We start from the raw sequence: 18,982 nt of genomic DNA on the forward strand, positions 1-18,982 counted from the left end.
CCCCATCTGTGAGTGGGGGTTGTCCTAAGGATTAACTAAGGCCAGAAATTGCCTGTCAGGTGCCTGCAGTACCAGTCATGTGATAAAGACGTGCCTTTCATTCTTTTTTATCCTCTTCGTTGATAATGCTCACCAAGAACCTATGCTTCCTGGACACCCCTATGACAGGTGCCACGTGGAGGGGGCGGTCTGTGCAGCCTCCTGGCCCAGGAAGGAAGTGGCCCAGGCCAGTGGGCATCCGGGTCTGTGTGTGTCTGGTCATCAGGATCCCTGCCCAAGGTCAGGCTTGGGGACCAGCCTCCCTGCTGGGTGCTGTCACTTCCCTGCCCGTTGGGACAGGTCCTGGGGAGCTTCAAGCCACTATGTGGCTGAGTCTCCTCTGCTCCTGAGTCCCCATGTGGCCCAGGAAGGGGCAGGCTGGGAGATATCTGGGGACATTGGTCCACTTGGGGTGGGGGTAGGGGCCAGGCCATCCCCACACCCAGTGAAACTGATATGCACGAAGATCTGTGGGACACAGGTCCCAGACTGCAGTCTCCCAAGGGGCACATTCTCTGCCTCCAACTCCTGCCTTTCCTACCCCAGCTCCTGTCACTCCACCCCTCATCCTGGGCCTGGACTTGGCTACACAGCACTTTTGGATATGGCTCACATGACATGGAGAGAGTGAGATGGAGTTTATTTTCAGGTTGTACAGGATGGGGGGGCAGGAGACCCCTGGGGCTCTGAGTTATCCACTCCAAGCCCCTTCAGTTCCATTGTTGCGGAAAAATGTGTTACAGATCGGTATTACAGCTCAGTGTTACAGCTCAGTTGTGACAGCAACCTGGATCCCGGCAAGAGACCAAGCAGCACTTGGAGAGTTGGAGAACTCAGGTTTATTACGCCAGCGGGCCCAGAGGAGTTAACACGCCAAGCTCTAGACCCCTTCTGTAGGTTTACACAGGCCTTTATAGGCTGCCAGTTTACACTTTGCAACATCATAAGCAAATAAAGTATAGCAGAAGTTGACCAACCAGGAACAAGCTTTGTAGGAATAGCCCAAATAGTAGTGAGAGAAATAACCAATCAGGAGTGAAGGAAACAACCAATCAGAAGTGAGCTCAGGGAACCAATAGAATTTTAGGCGTAAGTAAGCTGTTTCAGAGGCAAAAAGTGGGATAGAGCCTCGCCAGGGAACCGGATGGTGCCGGCACAAGAGTGGGGGCCCTGCTGTCCCCCCTGGTGCTGGTTTTTTTGTTTTTGTTTTTGTTTTTAACATTTTTTATTGATTTATAATCATTTTACAATGTTGTGTCAAATTCCAGTGCAGAGCACAATTTTTCAATTATACATGAACATATATATATTCATTGTCACATTTCTTTCTCTGTGAGATACCATAAGATCTTGTATATATTTCCCTGTGCTATGCAGTATAATCTTGTTTATCTGTTCTACAATTTTGAAATCCCAGTCTATTTCTTCCCACTCCCCACCCCCTTGGCAACCACAAGTCTGTATTCTATGTCTATGAATCTATTTCTGTTCTGTATTTATGCTTTGTTTGTTTGTTTTGTTGTTGTTGTTGTTTTGGGTTTTTTTAGATTCCACATATGAGCGATCTCATATGGTATTTTTCTTTCTCTTTCTGGCTTACTTCACTTAGAATGACATTCTCCAGGAGCATCCATGTTGCTGCAAATGGCATTATGTTGTCGGTTTTTATGGCTGAGTAGTATTCCATTGTATAAATATACCACAGTTTCTTTATCCAGTCACCTGTTGATGGACGTTTAAGCTGTTTCCATGTCTTCCCTGCTGGGTTTTTTATGGGGCTTCCTGCCTCACCATGAGTTCCAGAAACTGGCCTTCATCCCACCTTTTCCTGCCACTAGGCACCCCGAGACAGAAGCACAGGTTGACATGCATTGAGGACCTCCTGTTTACAGGTCCCTGGAATGGCTCACATGGAATCTCACGAGAGCCCTCGGAGGAGGAATGGCTTCTGTTCCCATTTTACAGACCAAGAAACCGAGACACAGAGCAGTGAAGCCTTCAGCCACAGGCCCACAGCCAGGAGTCTGGGTCCAGGCCTCCAGGTGTGTCTGTGGTCCTGGGCTGCTCTGAGCTCGGCATACACAGGTTTCAAACACTCACGGCTGGGAAGGATTCGCAGAGTCTGAGACCGGCACTATTGGCAGCATGGAGGTTACACGACTCAGGTTCGAATCCTGGACCTGATGCTCAGTACTGACCTTGGGACCCTTGGTGAGTCACTGCCCCTCTCTGGGCCTCGGTTTCCTCATCTGTAAAATGGATGGAGATATTTAGAGAACTGCTGCCTAAGCCTTCCCCTCCCCTCCTGCCTATAACAGAATTTTATTCATTCTGGACAGCTACATTTCCTAGTCTCCCTGTGGTCTCCATGGGCCATATGACTCTGTTCTGTCCAGTGAGCTATAGGCAGAGATGTTCCAAGGCCTCCCAGGAAGACTTTCAAAAGCTCCTGAGCCAGCCCTGGCCTCTACTTTTCCCTGAGTGAGGAGGTGAAGGCTGGAGCCCTGGAAGCCATTTTGTACCAAGAGGTAACCTTGAGGACTAAAGTCAGGGATGCTGTGAACTGAGAAAAAAATCAATATGTGCTGCTACTGGACCTATCTCTACTAAGAGTCCTTTTCCTGCTGCCTGACAGCAGGAAGGACACCAGGTCTCTATCCCTGACCCTTGGGCTCACACCAGGGTGGAGTCCTTCCCTGAGTTCCCTGGCCTGTGGCTTAGGATGCTGCGCATCTCATGTGTGACCTCCTCCCAGTGCCCCTCACTGTCAGACAGTTTCTGGTGCATGCGGGATGCAGGCAGATTGCTCTCCTGGCCTCGCTCCATGGCTGCAGGTGCTGTGGCAGTGACCGTGGGCCTGAGGGAGGTCTCAGACTTTGGGTAGGATGAGTAGGGGGTCCAGTGATGGGTACCCTGCTGGGGCTGAGCCCCTGGGCTGGCCTTGGAGACTTCAGCAGGGCGGATGGGGTCATCTTCAGACTGTGGCAGGGACAGCTCACAGGGGCCACGGCGGGTGGCCCGGGTGGCCCGGAGCAGAGTGTAGGTCAGCGCCGCCACCAGGACCAGAGCACCCAAGCCAAGGATGGAGGCAGCAGCTGCACCTATCTCAATCTCGAAGAGCAGCAGGGTGTAGATGGACAGTGCTGGGGAAGAAAACAGCTCTCATTCAGTCAACAAATATTTGCCCCCGCCAAGCCCTGGGAGGGCTCCCCCAAATGGAGGGCAGTCAAAGAAAATCGTACATTATGACAGGCACACAGACTAACTCATCTAATCCTCCCCCACCCCACAAACACATCATCATCATATCTATTTTGCCATAAAATGGTAAATTGTATGTTATGTGTACTTTGCCACAGTTAAAACAACCCAGATCTCAGGCTTTCTGAATCCCTGTGATTGACCTTGAATGAATCACAGTCCCTCTCTGGCCTCAGTTTGCTGATCTGAACAACAAGATGTTTGGTGACCTGACCTTGAGGACCTGTACTGGTTCTCTGTTGCCCTGTCCAATGTCCATTTAACACCATTCCTTTTTGGTGGGGACTATCCTGTCCATTGTAGGACATTTAGCAGCTTCTACCCACCAGATACCAGTAGCCCCCTCCCCCTGCTCTGCCATGATGACAACCAAAATGTCTCTAGGTATCTCCCATTGGGAAGTGCTGCCCAGTCCATACCCCTACCACAGCCACTGGTCTAGAAGCACTAACCCCTCTCTGGCATCAGTGATGAGTACGGTACTAGGCTTGGCCAATCAGAGCATTGCTTCCCCTGGTTGTAGTGATTGGTGCACAGCTATCATATGACCCAGGGTCAGCCAATCAGAGTCAGCCGTGGGACTTTTGCTTGAGTTATGGGAACGGGACAATTTTCTTACTGCAGCAGTTAGGCAATTGATAGGAGAGAAATCTAGAGCTGACGGAGGACTTCTTGGCACTTTATGGACTGTTTTTATGCTTTCTCCAGCTCTGCAGTCTTGCTTTTGAAGATGCCACACTGCATCAAGTCTGACATATTAAAGTGAGGCCAAGGAATTTTTTTCTCTAAACATTTTTGAAAAGGTCTTTATAATTATTATTTTGGCTCTGGCTAGCAACAAATGGATGATTGGCTCGATGTGCTTGGGAATTCTTGCTGAGTGAGGTCACCTCACCTCAAAAAGCATCTAAATGGGAGCTAAACAAATTCTTGTTTTAACACTTAATGAGGTTGACATAGTTACCTTTTTCCCCCCCCTTTGTGAGTTTTCTTGTATTTCAGAATGAGGATAAAAATATTCTCCAAGTCTCCAGCATTTTTGTCGGCCCATGAAAAGGCTTGAGGTCATAGGTATTATGCTGAAAGCAGTTACAGATACAGGCATCTTTTTCAGATAGGAAAGGTGAAGATATGAAGAGGTGAATTAAGAGGCATTTCTGATGACCTCATTTGAATGCCTGGATCCAGCCACATCTGAGGCCAATAACTCCTGATCTTTTCAGATACTTGAGTCACTCCATCCACTCTCCTTTCTAAAAAACCAGTACCTGGAGCATGTTATTAAGTCAAATGACAAAGGTTATGTGGAGTTCCCTGCCCTGTAACATACAAATTCTCCCAATGAAACCTCAGCTCATATCTCATAAGTAAATATTTTAAATATACCTTCTAAAGTTCTATTTCTCTATGGTGGTGCTAAGGAAAAAAAACAGTAATAGCAAATCGTTTGTTTTTCAGTTAGCTGAGTATTTGTTCTTCTAGTACAACAGGTTGTTTATAGGGCTGCCAAAGATGTCTGTATGGTGCATCGCTGAGTCTGCAGGTCCAGCAACACATTTTTCAAGATTAGAACGAAATATAAGGTGTTAGACGTTTCTTTAAAGAAACTTGATTGGGAGGGGAGGGTACAGCTCAGTGGCAGAGCACACGCTTAGCATGCACGAGGTCCTGGGTTCAATCCCCAGTACCTGCATTAAAAAAAATGAAATTATAAATAAATAAAACAAATAAACCTAATTACCTCCCTTTCCCCACCCAAAAAAAGAAACTTGATGATTTGATTCCTTCACCAGCATGCATGGGTGAGAGAACACTGATGTAAGAAAAGTTAAGTCAGGGAAGGGAAGATGATGTGGTGTGTCTTTCTGGTACCCAGGTTATTCATTTTCACTCTGATTCAGGTTTTGGGGGTTAAAATTGCATTTCTGGCTTATAAAGCATTTTTTTCCTTAAGCCATTCTTGAGCTGGAGGTTCTGATATTTGTGACCAAAACAGTTTTTGCTAAGGCCAACCTGAGAAACACTCTCTGCAGAAACCACCAAGGATTTGGAAATTTTCATTCAAATCAAATGTAAAACACCAATGAGTTAGGTTCTGAAGACAACCACCATTTATGGGACCCCCCCTAGTGGGACCATATGCCATCCATGGGCTTTTATGGGGATTAATTCAGAATCCTCTCAGCAATCCTATAAGGAATGGGCAGTTATTAACCCCACTGTCCTAGTGAGGACACGGAGGCACAGAGGGAATTTGCCCAAGGCATCAGAGTGAGAAAGTGTCAGAGCCAAGAGTGACACAGACAGGCTAGCTCAGGATCTGACCCCGGCTATGGGGCCATTATCCCTGACCACCCCAACCCAGGGCCCTACACCATGTTCTGTCCCCAGCACGCACCTGCTAAGTACACGGATACCCCACAACAGAAGAGGCCGAGGGCCACATGTCTGAGGAGGCGGCAGTCGTAGAGAAACCAGTCAGACCTGGGAGGGAGGGAGGCAGGAAAAAATTGGGCTCAGGAGGTCAAGCTGGTGGAAGAGGATTGGGGAGGAGAGGGAGGGAGAGTGGCCCAGCTTTGGGGAACTGTATATCTATGTGATGACCCGAACATCCTTTCACCCCCCCACCCCCAACTCATTCATCCTTCCAGGTAAACATCCACCACCACTTACCATCCATCCACATCAATGATTCAACCATACAGCCATGCTTTATTAATCCATCTACCCATTTATTTAAACAGCCACTATCATCCATTCATCCATTTGTCATTCACCACTTATCCATCCATTGACCCATTCATTCCCACTCACCCATCCATCCATCACCAATCTTCCAGTCACCATCCATTGAGCCAGCCAACCATCCATCTGTCCATCCAGCCATCAATCACCACCCATTCCATTCCCCTCCTCCATAACCCATCCATATACATCAATCCATTCAAACATCCAATCTGCACAAAGCAGCTATTATGTATGACACTTGCTAGACACCTGACCATAAGCTTATTTGAGGGTGAGGAAATTGTGGTTAACTCGTTATCAGTGATGATAGACATAGAAGTTCTCAAGAGCTGACACGGATTGAGGACTTAGTCTTGAGCCTAGCAGCGGGTATACTCTCTCTCCCTGCTCCAGTTCTGTGAGATCAGGAAACGGAGGCTCTGAAATCTTCCATCATCACTCACCTCCTACCAATACAATGGAAATGGCTTTCTCCCTGGTCTCCCTGCCAGCTCCCCTCCTAGCCCCTTTTCTGCACAGTGGCCAGAGTGGGTAATTCCAAACTTAAGTCAGATCATGTACTCCCTCGCTCACAACTCTTTGAGGTGGAGTAAAACACAAAGTCTTCACCACAGCACAAGAGGCCTTATATAGTTCAGTACCTTTCACTTCCCTGACCCCATCTCCCTGATCTCCCCCTCCACCCACACCAATCACCTCTATCTCCCTCTACCTCCCCAAGCTGATTCCTGCTCCAGGGCTTTTGCATATGCTGTTCCCTCTGCTTGGATCACACACAGTCCCACAGATCTTCTGTCTCCTTTCGTCCTTCAAGTCTCAGCTCAGGCCTCCCCTGATGGTCCCATCTCTCCCTCTGCCCTGTCCTCCTCCACCCCATCACCCCATTTTCCAGCATTCATCACCATTTGACATTATTGATCTGTTTTGTTTCTTTATTATCTGTGTCCCCATGAAGGTGGGTCCAGGTCCACCTGGTTCCTGCTGTGTCCCCAGCATTCAGTTCTGGGCTCAGCCCCCTGCAGGTGCCCAACATATATTTGTCAACTGACAGAACACATGCATTTCAGCACCCTTTGAACTATCAGATGGGTGATGCACAATTTGGATGGGATCCAATGGTGGAAGTTCCCATCCGCTCAAATCCGTGGAACCCTGGACCAGGATCCCTGCTCCCCTTCCTCAGCATCCTGGAGGGAAACACTCGCATATGGGACAGCCAAGTCCTTGGTTCAAGGAAAGTTCCTCACTTCAAATTCACCGCTCCCCCTTCCAGTGCCCATGTCCCTGCACTCAGGTGACTAACAAGGAACCCCCAAAACTCTCTACCAGATTCAAGTTCAAATCCAGCCCACCCTCTTCCAATCTTGGCAACCTAGAGAGAGCAGCCTCGCCTGTCCAAGACGCAATTTAAAAGGGGGATAATAACAGCACCAGCAGCCCAGGGGGCTTCACTGAGCGAATCCACATGAAGTGGGAGGTTCCATAAATGACAAAGGCCATCAACACTGGGGCTAGCTGACCCCAGGACCTCTCTGAGCCTCAGTTTCCACATCTGTGAAAGGGGGTCACAGCTGTAGTTGTACCTGCTGTAAATTTTCAACAAATATAGGATGGAGGGAGAGATGGATGGAGAGAAGGAGAAAGAGGGGAAGGGAGGGAGGGAAGAAAGGAGGAAGGGAAAGTGAGTGGAGGAAGTGAGGGAGGAAACTCTCCCCCAACCGGAGGCCCAGAGAGGGGCAGCGGCTCGCCCGGGCTCGACCAGCCACGATCCTGGCCAAGGGGCCCGTCCTCCTACCTGCTGGGACCAGGTCCCGGCGCCATCTCAGCACCCAGGTGGCCGCAGAGCGCAGCAAGCAACAGGCAGGTGAGACCCAGCACGAGCGCGAGAGCGGCGAGGACGGCGGCCAGCGGCAGCAGCGCCAAGACCGCGTTCTCCGGCAGCCCCGGACCGGGGGCCAGTTCCCGGCCTAGCAGGTCGGATCGCAGTCCCCGAAGGTCCGAGCGGCCTGCCTGCAGCTGGAACAGCAGCTGCGCGCCCAGCGCCGCCAGCACCGCCGCGGGGATGCACAACAGAATCATCGCGGCCAGCACCCGGCCCCCATACGACCTAGCCATGGAGGGGTCCTGCGGGCCTGAGGGATAGTCGAGGAGTCAAAGAGATTTTAGGGGGCAGGAGAGTTGGGAGACGTCTGAAGGCCCCCGGGGATCCCCAAGGGTGCGGGGCTGCAGGGGGTGTCTGAAAGTTGAGGGGACTCAGAGGACTCGAGGTGTTTGTTGGTCGTGGTGTGAACACCAAAACTCCGGGACAACTTGAGACAAAAATCTTCTCTCTCTGGTGACCCTGCGGGCGCCCCTTCCGGGCCTCCAGGTTCTGGAGGGGCGGGGCCGGCGAGAGGCGGGGCAAATTAGGGGCAGAAACGGCCCCGCGTGGGAGAAGGGCTGGGTGGCTGTATCCAGGGAGCCTCACAGGTCCCTAAACGCATTAAAGTGACCCTCTTTCCCCTCCCGCTGTCCTAAACGCCTATCTTATTTATTTATTTTTTTAAGAAAAGAAACTTGAGTGGGGAGGATATAGCTCAGTGGTAGAGTGCCTGCTTAGCATGCATGAGGTCCTGGGTTCAATTCTCAGTACCTCTATTAACAATAAGTACATAAATCTAATTACCTACCCCCTCCAAAAAAAAAAAAAAGTTGAACGAATATTTAAATAATTCATTTTGGTACTTGGTCTCTGCCCACGGACCTGGCAACTGCCTGTGATATCCCCTCCTCTCACCTTCCTTCAAGGCTTTGCAGAAATGTCGCCTCCTCCGCGAGGCCCTCCTGGATCCCCTCCCCATTCCGCACACCTGTCCTTCGCTGTTAGGCTTTGTTGTTCCCACGGCACATTTTTGGGAGGGTTATTATTTATTTATTTTTAAGTTTTAAAAATTGAGGTGAAATTTACACAACATAAAAGTAACCATTTTAAAGTGAACAGTTCAGTGGCATTTAGTACATACGTAATGTTGTGAAACCATCACCTCTGTCTAGTTCTGGAATTTCCATAATCCCCAGGCAAGATCCCATTTCCATTAGCAGTCACTCCCCATTCTCTTCCCCCAGCCCCTAGCAACCGCTGATCAACTTTCTGTGCCTATGGATTTATCTCTTCTGGACATTTCACATATAGGAAAGCAGATAATATGTGGCTTTTGGTGCTTGGACTTTTTCACTCAGCATGATGTTTTCAAGGTTCATGCAAGTTATCAGTGCTTCATTCCTCTTTATGGCTGAACAGCATTCCGTTGTGTGCATGGACCAAATTTTGTTTATCCATTTGTCTGTTGATGGGCCTTTTGATTGTTTCCACCTTTGGGAGATAGTGACTAGTGCTGCTGTGCACGTGCACAGACAGTTTGCTTGAGTCGCTGTTTTCATTTCTTTTGGGTCTATACCTAGGAGTAGGATGGCTGAGTCATATGGTAACTCTGTATTTGACTTATTGAGGAACTGCGGGTTTTCCACAGCGGCTGCACAATTTTAAATTCTCATCAATAGCATAGCGCACCAGGGCTTTAATTGCTTTAATTTCATCATTTCTTTGACAACCTTGTTATTTTCTGTTTTTAAAAAATTATTATAGCTGTCCTACAGGGTGTGAAGTGGTATTTCATTGCAGTTTTGATTTACATTTCCATCATAATCACTGATATTGATTGTCTTTTCATACACTTGTTGGCCATTTGTGTATCTTCTTTGGAGAGATGTCTGTTCACAATCTCGACTTATTTTCCAGTGGGTTGTTTGTCTTCTTGCTTTCCTGAAGAATTTGTATCTCCACATGCAGTGTGTGTGGTTTCCTGCTGTCTGCGACCCCCTTCAGGGTCGGTGGGGGGTGTGGGGATGCTGCTCCAGGACCCCAAAACATCACCTGCTGTGTCCGCTTCCTGTCTGAGACTGCACCCAGCACACAGGAGGCCCTCAATAAATGCTTGCTGCACACATGAGTGAATGACTCGCCTTGTACTCCTGCTCTGGAATTCTTGCAATATAGAAAATATCAAATCTGAAAATGATTCCAAAGACAACACATTCCTGCTAGATCTAAAATATAAGAGTCAATGAGGTTGACATGGCCTCCTGCAAGCAGAGTCCTGTTGTAATGCATTCAGGTCTGAAAGCATAGTCATTACCTAGGCTTTGCAGATAAGGAAACTAAAGCTCAGGAAGGGTCAGTGACTCCCTAGGTGACATAGCAAGCATAGGCAGCCCAGCTCCCACCCACTGCTTTATATTACTTCACAGAAATGTTATAGATCCCACTGGTTTTGAACTTCTGGGTCTCTTTTCCGACTTTGGAGTCATTTTATTTTCAGGTTTCAAAATTTTGGAGGTCTTCTGGGAAAAGTTTGTGGGCCCTGAGCCCTCATCCCAGTACCTGCTGGGGAAAATGACCCTGGGGAAGAGTATGGAGTGACCCTTCAGCCCCAGGTGGCTTCCTCCTTTGCTGTGTGGCTTTGGGCAAGTCCCTTAACTTCTCTGGGCTTCCCCATCTATAACAGGAATCAGTTCACTTACTCGTCTATTCACTAGGCATTGACCCAACACACCCAGGCTTTTTTCATCATCACCAAAGTTAAAGTGAATTTTCTGTTTTACAGGTAAGAAAAAGTCTCAACTTGGAATTACCTCAATTTCCTCACTTGGAGATTGGGGATTAGGGGTAAACATGATATGAGGCACTTGTCCAATTCTTTCGCTTCTAGAGCCTCCCAAACCCCCGAGACTCGTCGCCCTCTTAGCACCCTTTGCGGGAGCTGGAGGAATGGATTGCATCTTATTTGCATGTTTGGCCCCTCCCCAAGGACACGCCTCTCCATCCTGCTGCCACGCGGCGCCAGAGCCAAAGCGAAGAGGTTCGTGAGCAGAGCCAGCTCCAGCTCTGGCTCCAAGGCTGGACTGCTAGGTAGGATATTGCCTTGCCATTTTCCAGAGGAAAGTTAGGAGACTTAGTAACGGGGTCGGGGGGCTGTCCTAGAGTCACACAGCCGGGAAATGGCTACAGACCGGAGTTTTTGATTTATGTATTCAGCTGTCTCTCCCGAGAATCCCTGGGGTTCACCAGGGACAGGGAGACTCTTAGCCCTCGCTGGAGGTCCGGAACCCAGCGCACATCGCACCAAATATTGAAATTCATCCCGTGTAAATCGGCTGAGAGTTCTCAGCACGATCGTTCGCTTTTAGTTTGCATTTTCCCATTTTGGAACAATTAACCGCCCCACCTCCCCCAGTTTTAGGAATACTTCTAGATACCCTTGAAAAGCTCTCCCTGCTTCACCACCCTGACCCAGAAGGCTCAGATACGCCGCTGGAGAACCAGTACCGCCCTGGGCCCGCCGGATCCTGGGGTGGGGGGTCTCACAAAGAAACCTCGGCCACCGACCCCGCCCTAGGTCCAATCCTCCATCTGCGGGAGGATCAGAACAAACGCCCCCAGGTCCTGCCATGCTTCTCCCTACCCCGATCTTATTACAGCCCCTGCTCCAGCCCCATCCGGGGTTGGGGGGTGGGGCTCAGAGGACCCTCCCTACTCCCCACCTCTGAGCCTCAGAAGAGCCGGGGTCCGTCCCGGCCCCGCCCTCGCGCTTCTGCTGGGGTTTTCTTCGCGGAAACCCCAGTCTAGTCTACCCCTCCAGGGGTCAGAACAGCCCTTCTGCCCCACCCTCTGCCCCGCCCTCCTGCCCGGGGCCGCCCCGTCTCTCCCGGCCACGCGCGCCTAGCGCAGCCGGGTCCACGCGGTACTTGCGACGGCGCAGTGGCTCAGTGAGGCTCCGCGGAGCTGGATCGTCCAGGTCCTCTGGCTGCAGGAAGTTGCGGTCCAGCACCTCAGCCGCCTCCTGCCAGTTGGCGAAGCAGGCAGGGCCCAGGCGCCGGATCTCGTCCGCTGCGTCGAGCGTGAGCACATCCCCACCCGGCTTGAGCACGACGACCGCAGGCAGGCGCTCCACGAAGAACTGGCGACTGAGGTCCCTGCGGGACAGGTAGGTCAGTCCAGTAGGACCCTCGTCCGTGACCTCAAGCGAAGGAGCACCACACCCTTCCTCTCAGTACTTACTGAGCGCCTCCTGTGTCCACTGTCCCGTGCCGGCCTCTGAAGACGCCCAGGAACCAGGACAGGCCCGGTCACACTAGCCTCCGCACTGTGCCTCCAATACCCAAGACATGCTTCCACCTCAGGGCCTTTGCACTGACCATGCCCTCTGCGTGGAGCACTCTCCCCAGACATCTGCGGATTAAGACCCTGTAAGCTGCAGATACCCAACCTCAAATCACAACGTCTCTCTCTCTGCTAATGCTTGGCTCTCAGCATCCAACACACTGCATAGTTTATTTCTCCTGTTTTTGCCACTTTCTCCCACAATAGAATGTAGCTTTGGGAGGGCACAGTCTTCATTCACTGGTGTCCCTGCTGCCTGAAACAGTGTCGAGCACAGAGTAGATGCTCAGGGAATATATGTGAGATGAATAAATAAATACTGATAAATTCCATGAAGAAATATTAAGCTGAGTAAAGGACTCATGGTCAGAGAGGGCCTCTTTAAGGAGGTAATCCTGGAGCTGAGATCTCCAGAATGAGGCAGGTGGGGGAGGGGATGGTGAACTGGGGAATTGTTTCCCAGGCAGAGGGGACAGCTGGTGCAAAGGCCCTAGGATGGGAGAGAGATTGGAGTACAGCCTTGATCACGGTAAGGAGTTTTTTATTTTGTTTCCTGTATGAGAGGAAGCCAGTGAGAAGCCCTCCACAGCCCCAGGGGTCCCCAGAGCAAATCTCCCATCTTGGCCAGAATCCCACAGTCATCGTGGAATGAAGCAGCCTGCCAGACTGGGCCGATAGCCCACAGTTCTTAATTTCCACCCACTGGGATCTTGGGTGGTCCTTTTCCAGGCCTCCACTCAGACAACACATAGTACTTTCCCAGTCCCACAGGAGTAGGTTGCTGGACTTGGCAAACAGAAATGCAGGGGGAAAGGTATAGCTCCGTAGTAGAGCACCAGCTTATAGCATACAAGGTCCTGGGTTCAGTCCCCAGTCCCTCCATTAAAAAATAAATAATTAACCCTAATGACATCCTCCACAGAAAATTAAAAAAATACAGGACACATTGTATAAATTAACTTAAATTTCATATAAACATAATATTTTATAAGTATGTCCCTGAAATATGTGGGACATAACTAAGACTAAAAATTATTCCTTGTTTACGTGAAATTTACATCTAACTGGTTATCCTGTTAAATATAAAGCTGGCAACCTTTGTTTGGGGAGTGGGTAGAGGGTGGGAACTTGCTCACTCTCTATTCAGGTACTTGCCTGGGTAAATGTTTTGTTGAAAGGACCGTACCTAAGACAAGGTCAGTGTTTGGCTCTGATGCCCTTGCAGCTGGCTTTTCTGCCCCAGGGAGGGACATATTGCCAGTTTAGGGGAAAAAAACCCAAAAACCTCCTGCTTCAGAGGTCACAGTGGGAGTTGAACAAGTGTCTGAACTTTGATAATGGATGGAAATGAAGGTGTCCAAGATCAGAAACTTGGCACTTGTGTAATGAAATTGATGAAATCAGTAACATGTCACAAAGTCTGCAACTGACTTTGACTTATAAATGGTTCCACTTGAACGCCCCACTAGTGGAGATACAGCAAATGGCAAAATGTGAACAAGGACCAAGGGTTTCCTTGTCTGCTTCTCCTAACTACTTGGTATCTTTGAAATTTTTCATAGTAAAAAGTTGGGATTTGGGGGGAGAGTATAGCTCAGTTGTAGAGCACTTGCTTAGCATGCATGAGGTCCTGGGTTCAATCCCCAGTACCTCTATTAAAATAAATAAGTAAATAAACCTAATTACCACCCCCAAAACAAAACAAAAAACAGAAACAAAACAAAACAAAATTTAATTTTTTTTAAAGTTGGGGTTTAAAAAGAATTCAATTCTTAATGCAGAAAAGAGAGAAAGTTTGAAAATAGCCACAAACTCTCACACTGTTTATTGGGCAGCTCATTGGAAAGTTTAAACCCAACCACGTCTCTCTCAGCTCCAGGACTCTCCATGGCTCCCAGCTACTCTGAGGATGACATCCGCACTCATTAAGTGGCATTTAGGGGGCTGCCGCACATGATCCCTGCTGACTTTGCACTCCTAGAATTACTTACTGTTCCCTGAATTGGCTGTTCTTTCTCTGAAGCCCTCAGAGACTTTGTGCTGTGTCCTCTGACTGGAAACCCTTCCTTTCCCTTACCCTTCACTCTCCAATCCTCCATGTCCTTGGAGGGGGTCCCTCTTTAAAGCCACTTCCTGGAGGAAGCTTCCCCTGACCCCCATATCTCAGCAAGGTCTCCTTGTTATATTTCCACATGACATCCTTCCTTTGTCCTCCAAAAGGAAGTCAAACTTGGGCAGTTTGTTATTATGTATTTATTTGAGAATTTGAGTCTTTGTTTCAGGTTTATCTCCCCTACTAGGTTGTAAACTTCCAAGCTGGACAGGAATTGTGCACCTAAACCACCCCCCTGCCCCATACCCCTCTAGTTCTCAGTCCTGATTGGCACACAGAGGGTGCTCATCAACTTCAGATGGAACAGACACATTAATAAACAAATACTCACTTTCAGCAGAAACAGCCCCTCCTCCAGGAAGCCCTCCCTGACCCCTCCTCCTGCCTCACCTCCTCAGGGCATCCTCGAAGGGCAAGAAGAGCCACTTCTCGGGCATGTCCCTGAGGAACAGATCCTGCTCCTCCTCCGTCGGGTCTTGGGATACATACACCAGGGCCAGCTGGGCTGCTCGCAGCACGTAGAACTCATCTGTGAGCCGCACAAAGAAGTCCCGGAGGATGGGTGCAAAGGCTTGGCACTTCGGACATGACCCAGCACCAAAGAATAGGAGCACCAGTCGGTTCTCCAGCCTGCGGCTGAGCTCAGCCTCCGTGTCCAGCTCATCCTGGTCACTGTTGTTTCGGATCAGGACGCGGCCAGAGAACAGGGAAGCCATGGCAACCCTGGCTGTGTGCTGGGAACAGGGCAGAAGGACCTCCAGTGACCCTGAGCCTACCGGCTGGCTGCTGTCCCAGGATTAGGAATCTTTAGGAGACCAGTTTAGGACTTCACTAATCTGCCTAAACCTTGACCTGATTCTTTGCTGCCTTTGAGTGCAGGGCACCAGCTGCCCATGGGTCCTTCTCAGGAGAAGGCTGCAAATGCATAAAAAAACAAACAAACCAGTTAGACTGACATACTGGTGTGAAAATATTTCATTAAATTGTTATGTAAAAAAATCTGTGCTGCTTCACGAATGCAGTCAGTAATCCTAAATCACAAGGACTCTACAAATTACTCTAATTACTGTGATTTCTAAGTCGAGATGAGCAGAAATGATATTTCAAGATATCTGCCTGCAGTGACTGGGATGTGCTGTGAAATTATCTTTGATTTACATAGGTGACAAAGTCACAGGGCCAATAACTTGCTTTGACAGGCCCTGAGAAAAACATGCTAAATTCCAATGGGAAGTTAATAAGAATAAACTTTTTTTCTCCACCCTCCTGAATTCTGTGTCTGCACAGCCCACCTTAAGATCCCGTGGTGTGTAAGTGAAAATCATGGTCACAATATTTTGCAGCCCCCTCCCATCAAGAGCTGGAAACTGGTTCCCCTCTCCTTGAAGCCAGGCTGGCTCCTAACTTGCCTTGACTGATAGAATGTGCTGGAAGGTGTGAGTTCCTTATTCTGCAGGATAAGCCTTATGTTAGCCTTCCACTTTCACTCTTTTGGAATGCTGCCTCCATATGCGCCATGGAAGGAAACCGATCTAGCTCACAGGCTGGCAAACCTTTTATGTAAAGGGCCAGGGAGTAGGTATGTTCGAATTTGTGGGCCATACGGTCTCTGTTGCATCTTCCAATCCTCTCATTGTGCAAAAGCAGCTCTAGACAATATGTAAATAAATTTCTGTATCTGGGTTCTGATCAAACTTTATTTACAGACACTGAAATTTGAATTTCATAGGATTTTCAGGTGTCATGCAATATTAATCTTTTGACTTTTGTGCACCCATTCTTAGCCCCTAGTTAGCAGGATTGGCCTGTGACCCCTGCTCTAGCCTATTGGTTGACAGGCCACAGGGAAGACAGCTAGATGCCCAGCACCAACTGCCATACATGTGACCTTCCAGCCCAGCCACTGGCGGAATGTAGCAGAGGGACTGGACCAGGTGAGACTGAGAGAGGTGATGAGGCAGGCTTGCTGACCCTGGCTGGTTAACACAATAAGGGAAAGAAAGTGCCAGGCTGTTGAAAAACAGGATGCTGCTTTTATCCCACAGTTGGCTCCTTGGTTCTAAGGACATAGCCCTACAACAAGACATTTTATCTTCTACAACTGCTGCATCAACCCCAAGACCATATCTCAGTACCTCTTTTTTTGGTTCTCTTTCCCATCAAAGTTTCTGTTTTAGGGCTGCTATCCACGGGAGGAAAGAGCCCATAATAGATGGTGATTGGCATCGCCAGAATGAAGATAATGATGACAGAGCCTTTCAATAAAAGACCCCATGGCCTGATCAGAAGCTGGAGCTCTCTCGTCTGGCCACCTTAGTTGACAACTCCCTGCTCAAGCACTTTCTTTCCTTTTCCTCTTTGGAGCAATAAAAACAGCCTTTCTCTTTGTCTCTCTGCCTCTGCTGAGAATGTGCTGAGAGTTCTTTCTCACCCCGCGAGCAAAGACCCACACATTTGGTGGGCTTTCCAGCTTGGGGGGTAGTCTCTCTATCCATTAACAAGACCAGCAGAGGGACCACCTCGGCAACCCCCAGGATCCTGAGAAATAGTTGATTGCTCTTGTATGAAGCCACTCAGTTTGGGTGATTTGTTATGCAGCAGTAGCTAACTGGAACACCGGGTCTTGAGGACTTTTCTGGACATAGGAAAATGTGATGGACTCTAAGAGAAACTCACTATTGACTTTAAACAATAAAAAAGGAAACTGCAAAATCCTTTCTCAAGAGTTTAATTTACATTCTCAAGCACTGTGAACTGACCCATTCCTGATGTGTCCCCATTTCATTCTGTTTAGAAACAATTTCCTGGTCAAATTTTCCTTATACTGCCAGAACCCTGGGAAGTCCCAGCCTGTTGTGAATTCAAGAGGTTCCTGAGAGCAAAATGATCTCAACAATGGAGAACTCTTCTATGATGTTTACCAGTTGCAAAAATAAAGGGAAACCTCACCAAAATGGTGTTGAGAGGCCAGAAGGGGGAGCTCTCATGCAGGACCACTCAAGGTCAATTTCAGGAAGAATTGTCAATTACAGGCCCCAACAGAATCATCAACAGGAAAAAAGCATCAATTACAGGCACCAATAAGAAAAAATGTACATCACATCTTTTATAAGAAATTGACTAACCCAGGAACTCAGTCAGTGAGAAACTGTCATCACCCTGAATGCTCACTTTTCTCCAATGGATTTTCCTTCAAAATAATGCCTCCCAACTTCCTTCTTTTTCTCTACAAAATAATGTTCCTCTCCCCACAACTTTTTTTTGTTGTTGTTGAACCTGCCTATGGTTTTTGCTGTAGCTTACTTGCCCTGAGTTGCAATTCTCTGCTATTCCCCAACAAACACATTTTTGCTGGTAAAATAACTTCTATTTTTAAGGTCAACAGAGGTGCCAGGTTTGTGTTCTCAAAACAGCTCTACAAGGCCTATGTGATTTTCTCCCATTTCACAGCTGAAGCACAGAGCCTGGGGGAAGCTGATTTGTGCAGCCAAGCTGCCCACTGAATGATGAGCAGAGCTCATTTCAACTTGACCAGACCTTTCAGCTATCTCAGAATTGCCAAACTGTAGCACCCTTGCCATTTGGGGCCAGATCGTTCTTTGTGATGTGGAAGCTGTCCTGAACATGGCGGGACGTTTAGTAGCATCCCTGGCTTCAACTCACTAGAAGCCAGTAGTACCTCCTCTTTGTAACAACTAAAAATGTCTCCAGGTGTAATCAAGTGTCCATAGAGGGCAGAATCATCCCCCAGTTGAGAACCACTGTTCCAGCTGGTTACCCTGCTGTTATTGGGTTGACTGGTGGCCCTTAAAGAGATATATCAAAGTCCTAACCCCCCAGAACCAGTGACTGTAAGCATATGTGGAAAAAGGGTCTTCGCAGATGTAATTAAATTAAGGGTTTCAAGATGAGATCATCTTGGATTATCTAGGCAGGTCCTGACTCCAATGACATGTGTCCGTATAAGAGACAGAAGAGAGGACACAGACACAGGGTGAAGGCAATACGAACATGGAGGCAGAGATTGGAGCAGCGTGGCCACCAGTCAAGGACTGCCTGGAGACCCCAGAAGCCAGAAGAGGTAAGGAAGCATCCCTGGAACTTCCAGAGGGAAACTTTTATTTCTGACCTCTGGCTTCAGGAAGAACTGTGAAAGAATACACTTCTGTTATTTTAAGCTACCCACTTTCTGGTACTTTGTTATGCAACCCAGTAAACCAACACCCCTACTGTGGTGGGCACTCAAACATGGCTGGGAGAAATTGCTCACTCCCACATGGTGCTCATGTCCCCGGTGCTGTGATCTTCCCGTAATTTTATTTCAATGTATGCTTCATTTTTCTTGTTCTTCCAGAAATTTCTAATGGAAGTTCCAAGAACTCCCTTGGCTATGGCCTTCACAGCCCTGTGGTCATGTTACCCAGTCCAAACTCTCCGCTTGCTGCATGACAGGTCAATAAATTGGAAGACGAGGTATTGGGGCAAGGAATAATGACTTTATTCAGAAAGCCAACAGATGAAGAAGATGGGGGGCTAATGTCCTAGAGAACCATCTCCCCCAAATCAGAATTCAGGCTCCTTTTATATTAAAAATGGGAGGGGGTGTGGTTGGTTGTTGCAAA

At 48.5% G+C, this 18,982-nt stretch overlaps 2 protein-coding genes across 2 annotated transcripts; both read right to left on the minus strand.

The window, feature by feature from the left end:
- Nucleotides 1–897: 897 nt before the first annotated feature.
- On the minus strand, nt 898–8,428 carry TMEM221 (transmembrane protein 221). The gene is made up of 3 exons (XM_010995091.3): nt 7,844–8,428; nt 5,699–5,784; nt 898–3,182 (listed from the first exon to the last, which is right to left on the minus strand). Exons 1-3 carry the CDS (start codon nt 8,161–8,163, stop codon nt 2,713–2,715), a joined length of 876 nt encoding a protein of 291 aa, XP_010993393.3. The 5' UTR covers nt 8,164–8,428; the 3' UTR covers nt 898–2,712.
- A 3,301-nt stretch (nt 8,429–11,729) lies between these two features.
- NXNL1 (nucleoredoxin like 1) lies at nt 11,730–15,076 on the minus strand. The gene is made up of 2 exons (XM_031437572.2): nt 14,751–15,076; nt 11,730–12,060 (listed from the first exon to the last, which is right to left on the minus strand). Exons 1-2 carry the CDS (start codon nt 15,074–15,076, stop codon nt 11,730–11,732), a joined length of 657 nt encoding a protein of 218 aa, XP_031293432.2.
- Between the last annotated feature and the right edge of the window lie 3,906 nt (nt 15,077–18,982).

Source organism: Camelus dromedarius, chromosome 27 (assembly GCF_036321535.1).
Source record: "Camelus dromedarius isolate mCamDro1 chromosome 27, mCamDro1.pat, whole genome shotgun sequence".
Lineage (NCBI taxonomy): Eukaryota > Metazoa > Chordata > Mammalia > Artiodactyla > Camelidae > Camelus > Camelus dromedarius.